This window comes from Crinia signifera, chromosome 9 (assembly GCF_055691185.1).
Source record: "Crinia signifera chromosome 9, ASM5569118v1, whole genome shotgun sequence".
Taxonomy (NCBI): domain Eukaryota; kingdom Metazoa; phylum Chordata; class Amphibia; order Anura; family Myobatrachidae; genus Crinia; species Crinia signifera.
In genome coordinates, this window is record NC_139225.1 from 150,177,745 (window position 1) to 150,194,952 (window position 17,208).

Consider the following 17,208-nt stretch of genomic DNA (forward strand, 5'->3'; position numbering starts at 1 on the left):
CTATGCTCGCATTATTTTGTCATACACATTACTTGCCAAGATCCGAAAACTTTTTGTTACTGATGTCTTCACCTCTTTGTTCCTAAGACAATATATTATGGGGTTCATCAGTGGAGTCACCACACAGTAGAAGACAGAGACCACCTTGTCCATTGAAAACCTGATGTGGGAGCTAGGGCGAATATACATGAAAATGACTGTTCCATAATAGATGGCCACCACAGCAAGGTGGGATGCGCAGGTGTTAAATGCTTTCTTTTGTCCTTCTGTTGATGGGATCCTTATGACAGCAGAGATAATGAGTGTGTACGAGATTATGATGAGCAGAAAACAGCCCAAAATTACACTCCACGACATAACCATAAAAGCAAACTCTCCTGCTGAATTGTCCTCACAGGTGATCTTCAGGAGAGGAGCATAGTCACATAAGAAATGGTCAATTAAGTTGGGAAAGCAGAATGTCAAGGTAGAGAGCCACACGGAAGGAGGGAAGGCGGCCAACAAACCTCCAAAACAAGCTCCAAGAGCAAAGCTCAAACAAGCTTTACCAGTCATTACAGTGGCATAATGAAGAGGCCAACAGATGGCCACATAGCGGTCATACGCCATCACAGTAAGGAGACAATTTTCTGCAGCTCCAAAACCAAAGAAGAAGTAAAACTGAGCCAAACAAGACCGGGAAGAAATCTCTTTGCGTCGGGTCAATAAGACATCTAGCATTTTTGGAACAGTCACAGTGGTGTAGAGGACCTCCAGCATGGAGAAAATGGCCAGAAGTAAGTACATGGGTTTGTGGAGGCAGTGGTCCACAGCCACCAGTGTAATGACAAGAAAATTTGCTCCCACAGTGAGGACGTACATGGTTGTAAACAGGCAGAATAAGACCAACTCCAGCTCCCGCTGGCCTTCAAACGCCACAAAGATAAAAGAAGAGGCAATAGTGCGACTCTCATTGTTGGCTTTTACCATTATCCCTTGAAGACAATTAGCATGTAGTTAGCGCAGCATATTTTCTACTTATAAATTCTACATTCTCCTGTGTGCAAATGACTTTCATGACTGAATATTAATATACTAGTTAACCCCTTGAGTGGTATGCACGGAAATTTTCTCATCTGCGCTGCCGCAGTGGGCTGTCCTGGAAAATTTCCGGGTATACCACAAATATGAAATAGGTGCACGCCAGGGGTGTCCAGGTGTGCACCACTGGCGCAGCACCTCTAGAGACCCCCCCCCCCAGTCATTTCCCCAACCCTCCCATCACCTGTGCTCCAGCGATCGCACGCCGTAGCTCTTCTAACCCCGCTCCCCCAGCCGCCTGTCGCCATACTTTTAGTAGCAATGACGTAGGCGGCAGGCTCAGGGATTTTGGGGCGGCTCGGGGGGACTCAGGAGCGCTCAGGCACCCGAGTCCTCCCGAGCCGCTGCGAACATCCCCCAGCCTGCCGCCGACGTCACTGCTGAATGTACAGGCCGGTGGCTAAGGCTGCAGGTACAGCGGCGGCAGGAAAGCTCCAGCGTACTAACGCCGGAGCAGAGGTGAGGGAGGGGGCTTTGCTGGGCCAGGACAAACCTGCCCTGGTAGGTTTGTCCTGCTCCAGCAAAACCTACCACTCAAGGGGTTAATAGTCCATCAAAATGACGGCATGGTCCCTATCTGCCCCTACCTCCAGTCTTCACAGCTCCCTCTCTCCATATTCAGGAAGTTTGAAACATATAATTTTGGTTTCACTTTTTGTTAAGGAGTAATTTGGTCCATTGAGTGGCTTCTAGTGGTCACTGGCAGTACTTCACCTCAAAAAGGTGAGGAGAATTTAGCTTTTTATATATAGTAAAATGGACATGGGCCTCATGACTTTCGAATGAGACACATATACAGAGCCACAAAAGTGGTTTAGAATCAAAACCAGTGGTAAATGTGTCAAGTTTCAATATAAACATTTTTACACCATATTTACACACGTGTCTAAATCTGACAATTAAATTTGAGATAACAAAAGAGATTTTTTAAAAATATATTTTTATTGAAAAAGCGAAATTTTACACAAACAGTAATAAATGTTAACAAGGCAGATACATGTATGGTAGGCAGAGGCGTAGCTAGGGCGGAGCCGGTGGAGCGTGAGCTCCGGGTGCTGAAAGTTGACAGGGCGCCAGAGCCATGCACCGCAAACGGCATCCCTGCCCTGCTGTATACTGCCCGCCATCTTTCTTCTGAGTTACTCAGAAGTCAGAGTCTAAAGGACACAATCTACAGAAAAATGGCTGCCGGCCTCCTGCACTGAGGACATGTCTAGTGCAGGAGGCCGGTACAGAGGGTGGGGTAGTGGGGTTGCGGGCCAGATGCTAGTAGGAAGTAGCCTGTGTCGAACACAGGCTGTGCTTCCACCTTAGTTCTGGCCTGTGCGTTCCACCTACTTCGCTACTTGACTGCTGCCCGCCTTGGTTTCCACTGTCCGGCGTCGAGAATCAGGTAAGACAGGGGGAGCAGCCTGTGGTGTCCTGTTAATAGACAGGGGGAGCAGCCTGTGGTGTCCTGTTAATAGACAGGGGGAGTAGCCAATGGGGTCCTGTTATTATACAGGGGAAGCAGCCTGTGGGGTCCTGTTATTATACAGGGGGAGCAGACTGTGGGGTCCTGTTATTATACAGGGGGAGCAGACTGTGGGGTCCTATTATTATTTAGAGGTAGCAGTCTGTGGTGTCCTGTTATTATACAGGGGGAGCAGCCTGTGGGGTCCTGTTATTATACAGGGGGAGCAGCCTGTGGGGTCATGTTGGTATTATTATAATACAGGGGGAGCAGCCCGGCAGTGCATATATAATAATGTAATAGGGAGGCGGGGGGGGGGGGGGGTGAGGGTGTGTTGGCCTGCTACAAATGGAGGGGGGAGGGGCACTAAGCGGGAGTGTACCGGGCACTGTGGCACCTAGCTACACCTCTGATGGTAGGGTAATATGATTACAGAGTCAGCCGGGAGTAATAATGTGACATTCCATGTTATAATAGGGTAATCGGTACATAACATCATAAAGAACAACAGATAACCGAACAAAGTAGAGAAGAAATAACAAGCATCATAGAAAGGGTTTGTGTATATGAATTCAGTAGGGAGGGCATCCCTGCTCTAAGCGAGACGTGTTATACCAAGTGGAGAGCCTAACAAATTGTCCAATACGGTCTTCATCAGAGTCAGCAAGTGAAAGAACATACGGTAACCAGATATCGAAACATTTCGATGCCCTTGCTTCTATGTCAACCGAACATTCAACCCAGTCCATTGGAAATAGAAAGTGTTGTCTGGGGAGCAACAAAAGGGATTTTAAAATGTGGGGTAGTTAGCATTCTTTTTTTGAATTGAGCCTTTTTTTGCTTTTAAGGTAGACCTAAAGAAACCAAAAACGAAGAAATAAAACAGGTGTTTGTAAATGACATATAGGACTATAGGACAAATGCACGGCAAAGGGCCTGATTCATGTTGGATTGGGTCCCGGCGTATTCACTACGGGGATCGATGGCGCGGCTCTGCGCACGCGTATGGCCGATTATACGCATGTGCAGGATTCCTGTGCGAATGTTTTCAGCGACCATCACAGAGGCATTTGCACAGACGGGGGAAGGCAGGGGGGAGACTGGGGGCTGGTGCATGGGGACGTGCCCACAAAAATGGTGGATGCACCCAGTAAAACGCTGGGCATCCCCATGTGAACGCAGCCGGGTCAAAGCCTGCACAGGGTGGGTGGGTAATGTCACATGATGTCAGTGCCTGCCTTGTTCTCAGACATTTACGAGCCAACTAACAGTCAATTCAGAGAGGGGGGGGAATCAGTTGATTGTCAGCGTACACTTCTATTCACATGTTTCTGAGGGGATTCACGGGACAGCAGGGGGAGGGCATTATTTTTTCCGGTGGGAGGCATTGACCTGCTCGCCAAGCAGCGAACGACCTCTGCTTAGCGAGCTGTAGTGAATCAGGCTCAGTAAGGGAAAATAACCCATGCATACTGCTTATAAATACAACCACACAATAGAATTGAGGAAATGACATAAACCGCAAAACATTGTAACTCATAAATAAGTGCATTATATTAAAATAAAACATGAAAAATGAAATTATATAACAATGAATTGAAAAATGGAAATGGGACAGTCACCTAATCAGCAACTAGTCTCCTATAACATTGGATGGTTGGTAAAAATATATAAACTCTTGGTCAAAGCCAGCACAGGATGTGGTGGAAGGTTAAGAAGCTCCGTAAGCACAGAGAGCCTGGAGACAGCTGACAGAGGGGGTAGCTGTGCATCAAAGGCTCAGGGAGCAGAGAGGATGAGGGAAAGTTACATGCAGGAATGGTGTAGTGGGAATTGGGCCAACCGGTGGTAGTGTTCTGCCTCATGGCTCCTGACCAGGGGAGGCTGCAGAGGTAGCATTACACAGTTACCGCAGTCAGTCAGAGGTGAAGTGACTGCATTATTTCTGACGCTGTTATATAGGAATGGCTGCAGAACCTCTCATGATGTTTAACCTGCCGCAGACAGAGGAGGAGTCGGTGGCTTTTTTCAGCAGCACCATTTGCTGCCACTGACACAAACCTGTGTTAATGGACACCCCATGCGCTTGAGTATGAAGGAGAGGATATGGCGCTGCCGCATTAAAATCTGCCGTAAGAAGGTCAATCTCCGTGCGGCACATTGGTTCCCGGGGTGTCGAATCCCATTTCTTAGCACCGTAGCCCCCAACGTCGGATTGGTGGTCCAGGAAAAATAGTGGAGGTGGATGAGAGTCTGTTTGTACAGAGGAAGTCATGTCGGACGAGTGCTGCCTCAACAGCGGCTGTTTGGAAGCATTTCCAGAGACACCGGTGACTGTTTCATAACGCCGGTGGAAAGACCCTGATGGCCGCCATCAACAAATATATAGAACCGGGGACAACTATATATTTGGATTGCTGGTGTGCATATAACACCAAACAGCTGGAGCAGGCAGGGTACCACCATGCACGGGTGAACCACCACTATAATTTTGTTGATCCGGACACTGGGGTTCACACCCAAAATATTGAACGCTTTTGGGGATCGTGTAAGGGTCGTAACAGACGTCAAAGGGGCACCGCGCGCCAGAATCTGGACTCCTACCTACAGGAATTCATTTGGCCAAAGACTGTGGGCGCAGAAAACGCTTTCCAACATATTCTTTATGCCTTAACTCTGCTCCCACAGGCTGACAAAGCAGACGACGACACAGATGCCGACACAACTGCATCCACTTCTGCTGCAGTTTCTGTCAATGCAGAATCAGAAGAATAACGGTTTCATTTTTTTCTTTCTTGATAATTTGATATTATTATACTTTGTTAAGTTGCTTTATTCTTCTTCTTCTTAACTAAAATCCAGTTACCAGTTAACACATGTCGTCATTACTGTCTCAGATGTACGATATGGCAGGTGTGAATGTGTTCCTGAAACACCCCCACTATCCACACCAGCCAGAAGCTCGGTGAGCGCAGCGAGCACCGCGAGTGGATGCGGAATAAAGTAATACGCGACCCCTCACTGGGCTCGGTGGCTCACTGCGCTCGCCACACTTTATGAATTCAACTCTACGCTGACGTGGATAGTGGAGGTATGAAAAGGTCAGGAGGACGCGTAACGCATCCCCTGGCGGGGCTTGCTGCGCTTGCCGCGCTTCAGGCTGGTGTGGATAGTCTGGGTTTCAAATGGAGGCATTTGACGGTATGTAACATGGAGCACTGGCAAATGCCTCCTTTATTGTGCATGAGACGCACTTGCGTCCGCATAACCCCCTTTGTGCAGGAGTCGCACATGCTACTGAACCCCCTATCCCCATCTCCCTGAAGCAGACACAGACAGGGTTGCCGTACCCTGCCGCAATAATTACTGAGACGCAGGAGCGTCTGAGACGCACCTGCATCTCAGACAGCTGGAGCGCCTCTCCGCCGGCGCCCGCATGATCACCTCTCCGCCGGCGTCTGCCAGCGCGGGGTTCTGGCGGTTACCGGTGCTGTTTGAGAGGCGCTCACTAGACTTGCCATGGACGCCGTGGACAGAGCCATGGACGCCGGGGACAGAGCCATGGATGCTGGGGACAGAGCCGGGCTGCCGCGGAGTCACTACGCTAGGTATGCTAACTACGCTAGGCAGCTGTTGGGCTACGCTGACAGCGTAGCTTAGCCTACGCTGAAAACGTAGTGTAGTGACTCAAACAAGGAGTAGTTGTATATATACATATATGCTTAAAAAATAAAAACATTTGGAAACCTCCCTTTAAAAATCCTGCGTTTGCCAATGAATGAGAGGAGCTGTAATTCCCGGCAGTGTATACTAGCGATGTAAGGGAAAATAGATCCCTTATGGCCCCTCCTTGTGTTGTTCGGCTGCTGTAACACTATACTGCATCCAGATGGCCAGAGGAGCCTGCTGCCAACTAATTTGGTGATATAACCCGACCTGACGCTGCCAGAGGCTCTGGGTGATATGCCCCCACCTGTGGCTCTGTACCCGTCTGACACTACCCGAGGCATTCATTGCTGGGCATTTTATATTAGCAATGAATTCAGCACTTGTGCCCGTACACAGGAAAGAGGCAGGGCCTGGTGCAAGGGTCCTTGGCACCCTAGGCAAAACCTCTGCCAGCCGCGCCCCCCCCCCCCAATTATTTATTTATTCCGTGAGGGCGCGCGCGCACGCACACACACACACACACACACATCATAGACACATAGATTTTAACCCACTCCCCCAGGCAGTTAACCCCTTGAGTGGTGAGTTTTGCTGGGGCAGGACAAACCTACCAGGGCAGGTTTGTCCTGCCCCAGCAAAACCCACCACAGGAATTTGTAGGCTTCCCCCCTCACCTCTGCTCCAGCGTTAGTACGCCGGAGCTTCCATGCCGCCGCTGCGCTGTCCCCCTTGCCTTTGCCGGCGCCTGTCACTTTCAGCAGTGACGTCGGCTGCAGACTGGGGGATGATTGCGGCGGCTCGGAAGGACTCGGGTGCCTGAGCGCTCCCGAGTCCCCCCGAGCCGCGCCGACCATCCCCGAGCCTGCCGCCGACATCACTGTAATATGAGTGACAGGCGGCTAGCGGGACGGGCGGCTAGCGGGGCGGGCGGCAGGGGATCGCCAGACCAAAGGTGATGGCGAGGACGGGGGGAGGACGGGGACAAGGTTTGTGGTGGGGGGTGGGCAATAGATGTGCTGCGCCAGTGGTGCACACCTGGACACCACTGGCGCGCACCTATTGTATGTAGGTTAAGTGGTTAAATGATAAATAAGTGGCGCCCTCCAGCGGCCAGCGCCCTAGGCAGCTGCCTAATGCTGCCTAGTGGTAGCTCCGGCCCTGGAAAGAGGTGCTAGATCTCATCAACTTGGATTGGGTCAGGTGGCAGATATGCAGCTTACAGACAGTGTATATATATATATAAGTCTGGATGTTCATTTACAACCGATGTACCCAGATCTAACGTATCTTATAGAAATGTACAATTCCATATATAAGGGACAAATAATAATCTGTGCTGATTCCTGTAATGACCTTGAAAAGGCCTAAAACACATTAATAGTCTCCCTCCCTATGCAGCCCCGGCCGGCACTGTAATAGATCTGTATGAATAGGATCAGGAACTGTGCATGTAAATATCACCTTTTGTACAATGGAATCAGGTTATTGTAAACAGGAATAAAACGATAAGTTCCCAATTCCCGAGCACACACCTGCTGTGGCGTTTGTCAGTAAGCTATGAGTGACCCACGCGCATGATCCCTGGTATCCGTCTGGAGAACGAGTTCCTACAGAGTCTGGAAAGCAGCAGATATATCAGATCCATGTCACTCCAGAGGATCGCACATCTCCCACACAAACCAATTATCAGTACATGTGCGCTGTACGGGGAATAGGGCGGGGGAGGCATAAAATACACATTATTGATAATAACTGTGGGTCATTTCAAAGTATGGTGCGCAATAGGTCATGAGCACAAGTAGGCGGGTTACAACACACTGATCATGTATAGCACATATTCTGCATTAACCCTTTTCAGTCCAATTTTTATTAGGTGGGAGCGTGTGTTTGAACCCAAGGATTGTAGGGGTCCACCCCAATGGGGAAGACGGCAATGCCCTGGGGAACGGCGGTGGGGGGCGGGGATCCGGGCAGCGGCTGTCAGCAGCGACTCAGCGGTGGCGGCGGTGATCCAGCCAGCGGGGGGCTGGGATCTTGATGTAGCGATGTGGGCGGCATGTGGCAGGGATCTGGGCAGCAGCTGTCAGCGGCGATGGCGGCGATCTGGGCAGCGGGGGGCTTGATGTAGCAATCTGGGCGGCATGTGTCGGGGATCCTCGGGACAGCAGCTGTCAGCGTTGTCCGTCCAGGCAACTCGCTCAGAACTTGATGTAGCGCTACTTTCCACCGGGTGGGAAACGCTGCTGATTTTGAAAAGTCTGGCCGGACGCTGATTGGCCGGACGCTCAGCCAATCAGTGTCCGGCCAGTTTTTTCAAAATCTGCAGCGCTTCCCGCCCGGCGGCAAATAGCGCTGCTCATCAAGTTCTGAGCGAGCTGCCTGGACGGACAACGCTGACAGCTGCTGCCCAGATCCCCACCACACTCTCCCAGCCTCCCCGCTGCCTGGATCACCGCCGCTACTGATGATTCACCGCGGCCTCTGCCTGGACGGATGCCGCTGACAGCTGCTGCCCGGATCCACGACATACACTGCCCAGATCGCTACTTCAAGCTCCCAACCCTCCGCTGCTGCTGCACATAGGTGGGTGGAGGGGGGTCGTGAGGAGGAGGAGAAGGGGGGCCCCTAAAAATTATTTTGCCCAGGGGCCCACTAGATTGTTAAGACAACCCTGTACTTACGTGGTATAGAACCTGATCACACAAAGGAATTACGTAAGTAGCTCTTGCGGATTTCTGGTTGGGATGCATTCGCACTTCAACCGAGATTCCTTGTTTTTGGTTGCGGGGTACAAGAGAAATTTCAAGCCTTGTAAGTACATTTCAGTTGTCACAGGTGCGTACTGTTCAACGTGACAAAAATAAATATGTTGCAAATTGCATTGTATCCCAATTATTGAACGTAGTCATAAATAAGAACAAAAAGGTGCATTCTTCTATTTGACCTTTTGTTTGATAAACCCAGCAGCTATAGTCACGTGTTCCTTTGTTTCCTGTTGCCATGTTGTCCAAGCAATTCTAGTTTAGTGATCAGTTATTAAGAGGAAACTACAAAACTGTTAGACTTTGGGGGATTGTGTCTGAAGTGGTGCATGCCTGCTACTGCGTTTCTGGGAAGGGCTATATTAGTGTCTGTTATTAATTTCCAGGACTGTGTATTGTGGACCCAGATATTGCGTACACTGTTTCTAAGTCTGGTAAATTTACCAGTACCTAGAAACTAATCTGTCGTTTCTCTGTTTATTATTTTGGAACCTGTCTTGGTTTGACAGGCCTCACTGAAGAATAGGTGAGACTCCCTCCTTGAGTCATTTCTAGCGGCTAATCCAGAATATTGATCTGTATCCCAGCTGATGAGCGGTTGTTGGAAGATCCTTTGGCACTGTTTTGGTCTGTGTGCCTTAGTGATATCGCGGAGGTTTTAGAAAATACCTGGGGGGAAAACTTGGAAGTACAGCAGTGGCCTCCAGTCATGGGTGGAGACACTTCACAACATAGGGTCATCAAGGCTTAGTCAGGATGCGGTACGCGACCATGTTGCATGCTGGAGACGACTATAGGACGTGGAGTAAGATATCTGGTGCGCATTTAATGAGTAAAAGATGTGGGGATGCTTCCTGGTTTCCCTCGCTCGATTTCAAGTGCTCTCCAAATTATCTGATATATACGACTTAGACGATGTATGTTTAATGAAGGATCGAGGAGAAACTTCTCTTTGCTGGTTTTTGGGCACATAGGAAGGCCACACAAACCCCCTCCCCCTCTCCTGTCTCTTTATCTTTCCTTTCTACTTTCTCCTTTGTTTTCTTTTTCTGTTATTGGTACTCTTTACCTAAAACGGTGCCCATCGCGGCCATCGCGGGCATTGAATGCACTAAAAAATCGGGTGCGATGCGACCGACGCGATGCCCGCGATTTCCCATAGGGAACAATGTTAAATTGAAATGGCCCCCACAATTGTTAACGCCACCCCACGATCAACGTGAACCCGAAGCGTGGCGAGCGCAGCGAGCCCACGAGGGGCGGCGGTACGCGTCCTACGACCTTTTCATACCCCCACTATCCACGTCGGCGTGGAGTTGAGAATAGAATAGTGTGGCGAGCGCAGCGAGCCACCGAGCCCGAAGCGTGGCGAGCTCAGCGAGCCCCGCGAGGGGACGCGGATACCTGTGAAGCCCGCGAAGGGACGCGTTTACCTGTGGGCGCCGTGCTAGGTAAAGAGTACCCTGTTATTTGCTTACATGTTACAATTTTACTGTTCAATCAGGATTTGTTCTGTGTTCAGAAGAGCAACTGATGCCCCTTTCAGACCGCACTTTGTAAACGGTATATTGCCGTTTTTTTACCGTTTTAAAACGGTAATCTGTGCGGTCTGAAAGGTGCAGATCCAATTAACCGGTTTGAAAATACCGTTTTTTCAAACCTGTTTAAATGCAGGGTCCTACCCATTTCAGACCCGGTATTTTGGGATCAAAATCGGGTCTGAAACGGTATTTAGGACCCAGCCAATGAGCTGGGTCCTAAATTCAGCGCAGTGAATATTTAATGAGCTCTCATTAAATATTCACAGCACTGGAGCCCCCCCGCGCGCGTGTCGACCCCCCCGCGCGTGTGTCGACCCCCCCGCGCGTGTCGACCCACCCCCCGTGCAGCCGGTACCTCCGTTGTGGATCCCGGCAGTGCAGTATGGTCGGAAGCACTTATGAAAAAAAAGCGTCTTTCAGAAAATGGCTGCCCCATAGGAAAACCTGTTTTAAAAAACTGTCTTTCGTATGGGGGCAGCCATTTTCCGAAAGTCACTTTTCTTATAAGAAAAGTGACTTTCGGAAAATGGCTGCCCCCATACGAAAGACAGTTTTTTAAAACTGATTTTCCTATGGGGCAGCCATTTTCTGAAAGACGCTTTTTTTCATAAGTGCTTCCCCGACCAACTGCAGTGCCGGATCACGCAACGGAGGTACCGGCTGCACAGGGGGGGGGGGGGGGTGTGTTAGCCCTGGGGTGGGGGGGATTTGGGGGTGTTAACCCCCGGGGGAGGGGGGGCGGGGGCGGCGCGCGCTGAAGACTGGCTTTGACCCTGTTTTTGGAAAGTTTCCAAAAACGGGTCTGCCAGTGTAAAAAAAAACGCACTTAAACGGTAATATACCGTTTAAGAGATGCGGTGTGAAAGGGGTTTTACCTGGCAGACCCGTTTTTGGAAACGTTTCCAAATACAGGGTCAAAGCCAGTTTTGCGGTCTGAAAGCAGCATGACTGGATTTCCAGAGTCGTTACTTCAGGTCTTAAGATCCTTTCTATTTGCGGTATATGTTAGTACTATAGCTGAGACCTAATTCACTAGATCTGTTACTGCTCATATTACCTTCTTGTTTGTTTATAATGTTTGTTATGTGAAAATCTGAATAAAAATTTATTGGAAAAAAAAAAGATGTGGGGATGTGGCAATCAAGTATTGCAACAAGTGGATGAAAAACTAACCCTGGAATGAGAGGTCGGCAGTTTGATCAGGTTGGAACTGAAATATCAAAAGTAAAATCTCAAAAGAAATTAGTGAAATATACAAATAATTTGGCATTGTGGCAACAGGAGAGGAAGGAATGAGTTTACAGGCAAACCGGGTAAATGTATTGAAAAGAAGTGGGAATAGTGACTGTAGTTCTGGGCGCAGAGCTGCCTTAAGATCAGTCGATTCTTAAATAGATATTACCTGATCTACAACACAGTATACAAAAAAGAGTGGAATCAACTTGATCTATTGGAGCAAATTAAAATAAGTGAATAAAACAATTGTAAAGTGCAACGGAATCTGCTGCGCTATATAAGAAACTGTAAATAAATAAAATAAAGTAATAGACACATGTGAAACATAAAACATCAAAATATGAATCAAAAAGTATTACATCTCTCAAATTCGGTGGTGAAAAGTTATTTTAAGAGCAATAAGGAACCTTTCTGGTCCTGATGATGGAGGGAAAATGGAATCCTGCGTTGTCCCCACAATATAGCTGGTGGTCTTAGTGTTTTGATTGTGAGCGTTGCTTGGCAAATATGTGAAAAAAATATAAGCAAATATGTAAAGGTATCTTTCAATGGGAAGATATAAAACTGGGTATCATACCCCACTCACAGTAAGTAATAATGGGTCAACACATATAGTGGTTTTTTTTCTGCTCGATTCCCGTTATTTAGATTATACAAATATCTACTGGTATTCAATACCCAATAGAGCATACCATTACTCACACAGAGTCAGACTGTATACAAGCATATCAAGGTCTGGTACTTGTGTAGTTTCCCGACGCCTTGCGGGGCTCGCTTCACTTGCCCACGCTGCGGGCTCGGTGGCTTGCTACGCTCACCACACTATCTAAAATCAACTCCATGCCAACGTGGATAGTGGGGGTATGAACTATCCACGTTGGCATGGAGTTAAGTTACTTTATTTTAGATAGTTTGTCGAGCGTAGAACCCGGAAGTATCACGGCGCCATGCTGGCTCTGTGAAACTACACAAGAACCCAAGGTTTCTTTGCGTCAATACCACATGATCTCCTCCAAGGATTTTTCAGACACCATTGATCCAAAAATGAGTTTAATACTTAAAAAAGGTTCCCTTTTCCACACAAAGGAAGGGGGGAAGCCCAATTTACAAACTGGGCTTAAATAAAGTCCGTAAGGCAAAACACAAAAAAAAAGGAAAAAAATGTAAATGTGAAATTATATAAAAAAATACAAAAATAAGAATAAAGTCCAAATAAAGCATGTAACAATAAAAATACATATGACCAGTGTCTGGATAAAAATATGGCTGCTCACACTCTGGTTCTACCAATGCGTTTCGGTCCTGTGGACCTTTATCAGCCCAGCTGTAGACAGATGATATTTCCTGAGATGACTGCATGGACTCCAGGATGATCAAAAGGAACCAGATGACCAGAAGCAGATGAACTGAACCAGATGACCTGAACTGGATGAGGGTGCAAAGAAACAACTCTAGGCTTTAGTTTCCAATGATGAAAGGGGAAGATTGTTTTTGTCTTTGCATAGTTACGCATACAACAAAGACAAGGTTTCTTCCCCATCTACCTATGGTGCAGGAGAGAAACGCTTTTCTCAACCCTTTCATACCCTTTGATTTGATACATGTCAGACCCTTTGATACACTTGCTATGTAATTATCCTTTCCAAACTGAACCATATCCCTTTTTGTTACTGGCAATAACACGCACTTGCATCTGTCTAGTGTCAGATGATCCACAGAAAAATATGTTACAGGGTATCATAGGCGTTTGGTATTTACACTAATTATTAATCTATGTTACTTGAGATAAGCAAACATCCTTTAGAGGATTACTGCTCATTGGTGGAGGATATAGTTATCTATGTTGATTTTGTTTAAATCTTCCTATTGGCTCCATCAAGAAATGTGAATAGATTTAGCCATACATAATTACAGATTTAATGAATGTTACACCAGACATCATCGAAAAAATTTGTTTGCCCCTAAATCCCCAAACATCCTTTGTAGGTTAGATGAAGTTCTCACATCCTACCAATGGTCCTAGGTATCAGCGAAACGCATGTAAAGGTTGTCTTACCCTTCCCCCTATACTATCCTTATCAATTGAATGATTGATGTCTGATTTGTGTTAAATATATACCATACCAATAATGTTATGTCTGGCTAAATGTACAATTAAGGTGTTATAGGAAAATGTCATAGTTAAGAGGACGACGGGCATATTTGAGTGATAGTGTTGTAAACTATCAAAGGTTGGACTGTTAAAGTAAAAATAAATGATGTTTTGGCATTTTTTAGCAATTGCGTGCATGCAGCATGGTGTAACATTCACCATAGAGGCCATCTGGACCCAGAGGTAGTCTATAAACCAGATTAACCTCATCCATTGTAATTTTACCATCAAGTGCCATCTTTTGGTCAAGGGTAAGAGGTGGTAATACTGTACCTTATCCTTAAGAAATTGACGTTCAGCTTCAGAGTCTACATGTGAGGAAGCAAATACATTTTCTAAATAAGTTGGAAATTGCATTGCAATCTCAGAGGATTTACTTATGACAGTTCTAAAAATCATATGTTTCAGCATAGTTATTGTAGGGCGCCTTCTAGGTGACCTAGAACTAGCTGCCAACTGTTTACCAGCTTGAGGGGTAGATTTATTAAGTGCCGGTCCCCCACTTCGGCAGGCAAGATGGTAGTGGAAATGGTGGGGAAATCTCCAACTCCTGTCCATTGGACACATAAATAGATAAGTGAGATCTATCAAAATGGGTGCATGGTCAAAGACTACAATATCATAAATGTCAACCCTACAGACAATAGACATCAACTCTTCAGCTATCAAGATTTTATCAATACAAGAGAGAGAGAGAGAGACATGTACCATTAATAAATGTGTATGCATCCTATCGGATAGTCTTCATGGGTCTGACAGAACCAAGGAGACCCTTACAGATTGTAAAATCTGGCTTTGGCATGATCTATCAACTGCAGAATCCTCTACCATATTAAAATCCTCACAGCTATCAAAGAGTTGTTGACTCCACTTTGAATTCTATATTCTAAGTCTTGAATAAACATATGGGTGTTGATATTAAGGGCATATAAGTCGACCAAAGTGTATGTAGTGTTATAGCGTTCAATATCTAAAATAATATATCTACCTATAGGATCAATAACTTCAGATAAAATAAATACTTGAAGGTCCTTTCGAAACAGTATAGTAACACCTCTAGCTTTTCTATGAAAAGGGGCTGTAATACAAGACCCAGGCCAAGTGGCCTTCAACGTATTTTCTTCCTCGGTCACCTAATGTGTTTCCTGAAGAAAAGTTACATCTGGGTGAAAACATTTAAGAGGATGTTGTGACCCTCTTCCTTTTAACAGGTGTGTTTAAACCAGCAACATGACAGGAAACAATTTGTAGGGGGCAGAAGATGCATGACTACTCACCCATAAGAAAGACATGAACGACAATAGCCTCCCAAATGTTATTATTACGAGCTACAACTGCATACATAAAATAATACACAATATTACTAATATAAAGTGAAACAATGACAGCAAACGCAGTAATATCGCTGTCAATAACAGGCATATATAATGTCTCTCAACTTGTGGGTACATTTCTATCTTGAGGTGCGCACATAGAATACTTCAATATGTTTCTAAGTTAACCAGTATGAATATCCATGTTTGTAATATACAGAGTGATATCATACACACAGAATATTTCATTGATATAGAAAATAAGAACTTTCTGGAAAGTTTTTACGCCCCTCCAGCTATGCTCGCATTATTTTGTCATACACATTACTTGCCAAGATCCGAAAACTTTTTGTTACTGATGTCTTCACCTCTTTGTTCCTAAGACAATATATTATGGGGTTCATCAGTGGAGTCACCACACAGTAGAAGACAGAGACCACCTTGTCCATTGAAAACCTGATGTGGGAGCTAGGGCGAATATACATGAAAATGACTGTTCCATAATAGATGGCCACCACAGCAAGGTGGGATGCGCAGGTGTTAAATGCTTTCTTCTGTCCTTCTGTTGATGGGATCCTTATGACAGCAGAGATAATGAGTGTGTAGGAGATTATGATGAGCAGAAAACAGCCCATAATAACACTCCACGACATGACCATAAAAGCAAACTCTCCTGCTGAATTGTCCTCGCATGTGATCTTCAGGAGAGGAGCATAGTCACATAAGAAATGGTCAATTAAGTTGGGAAAGCAGAATGTCAAGGTAGAGAGCCACACGGAATGAGGGAAGGCGGCCAACAAACCTCCAAAACAAGCTCCAAGAGCCAAGCTCAAGCAGGCTTTACCAGTCATTACAGTGGCATAATAAAGAGGCCAACAGATGGCCACATAGCGGTCATACGCCATCACAGTAAGGAGACAATTTTCTGCAGCTCCAAAACCAATGAAGAAGTAAAACTGAGCCAAACAAGACTGGGAAGAAATCTCTTTGCGTCGGGTCAATAAGACATCTAGCATTTTTGGAACAGTCACAGTGGTGTAGAGGACCTCCAGCATGGAGAAGATGGCCAGAAGTAAGTACATGGGTTTGTGGAGGCAGTGGTCCACAGCCACCAGTGTAATGACAAGAAAATTAGCTCCCACAGTGAGGACGTACATGGTTGTAAACAGGCAGAATAAGACCAACTCCAGCTCCCCCCGGCCTTCAAATGCCACAAAGATAAAAGAAGAGGCAATAGTGCGACTCTCATTGTTGGCTTTTACCATTATCCCTTGAAGACAATTAGCATGTAGTTAACGCAGCATATTTTCTACTTATAAATTCTACATTCTCCTGTGTGCAAATGACTTTCATGACTGAATATTAATATACTAGTTAACCCCTTACTGATATGCACGGAAATTTTCTCATCTGCGCTGCCGCAGTGGGCTGTCCCGGAAAATTTCCAGGTATACCACAAATATGAAATAGGTGCACGCCAGGGGTGTCCAGGTGTGCACCACTGGCGCAGCACCTCTAGAGCCCCCCCCCAGTCATTTCCCCAACCCTCCCATCACCTGTGCTCCAGCGATCGCACGCCGGAGCTCTTCTAACCCCGCTCCCCCAGCCGCCTGTCACCATACTTTTAGTAGCAATGACGTAGGCGGCAGGCTCAGGGATTTTGGGGTGGCTCGGGGGGACTCAGGAGCGCTCAGGCACCCGAGTCCTCCCGAGCCGCTGCGAACATCCCCCAGCCTGCCGCCTACGCCACTGCTGAATGTACAGGCCGGTGGCTAAGGCTGCAGGTACAGCGGCGGCTGGGTAGCTCCAGCGTACTAACGCCGGAGCAGAGGTGAGGGAGGGGGCTTCCGACTGTGGTGGGTTTTGCTGGGCCAGGACAAACCTGCCCTGGTAGCAGGAAGTAGCATGTGTCGAACACAGGCTGTGCTTCCACCTTAGTTCCGGCCTGTGCGTTCCACCTACTTCGCTACTTGACTGCTGTCCGCCTTGGTTTCCACTGTCT

The 17,208-nt window shown here is 47.0% G+C and overlaps 2 protein-coding genes across 2 annotated transcripts; both read right to left on the reverse strand.

The window, feature by feature from the left end:
• On the reverse strand, positions 1–969 carry LOC146036981 (olfactory receptor 6F1-like). The gene has a single exon (XM_083160806.1). It carries the CDS (start codon positions 967–969, stop codon positions 1–3), a length of 969 nt encoding a protein of 322 aa, XP_083016932.1.
• A 14,533-nt stretch (positions 970–15,502) lies between these two features.
• Positions 15,503–16,471, reverse strand: LOC146036982 (olfactory receptor 10C1-like). Its single transcript, XM_083160807.1, has one exon. The coding sequence runs from the start codon at positions 16,469–16,471 to the stop codon at positions 15,503–15,505; it is 969 nt and encodes a 322-aa protein (XP_083016933.1).
• Between the last annotated feature and the right edge of the window lie 737 nt (positions 16,472–17,208).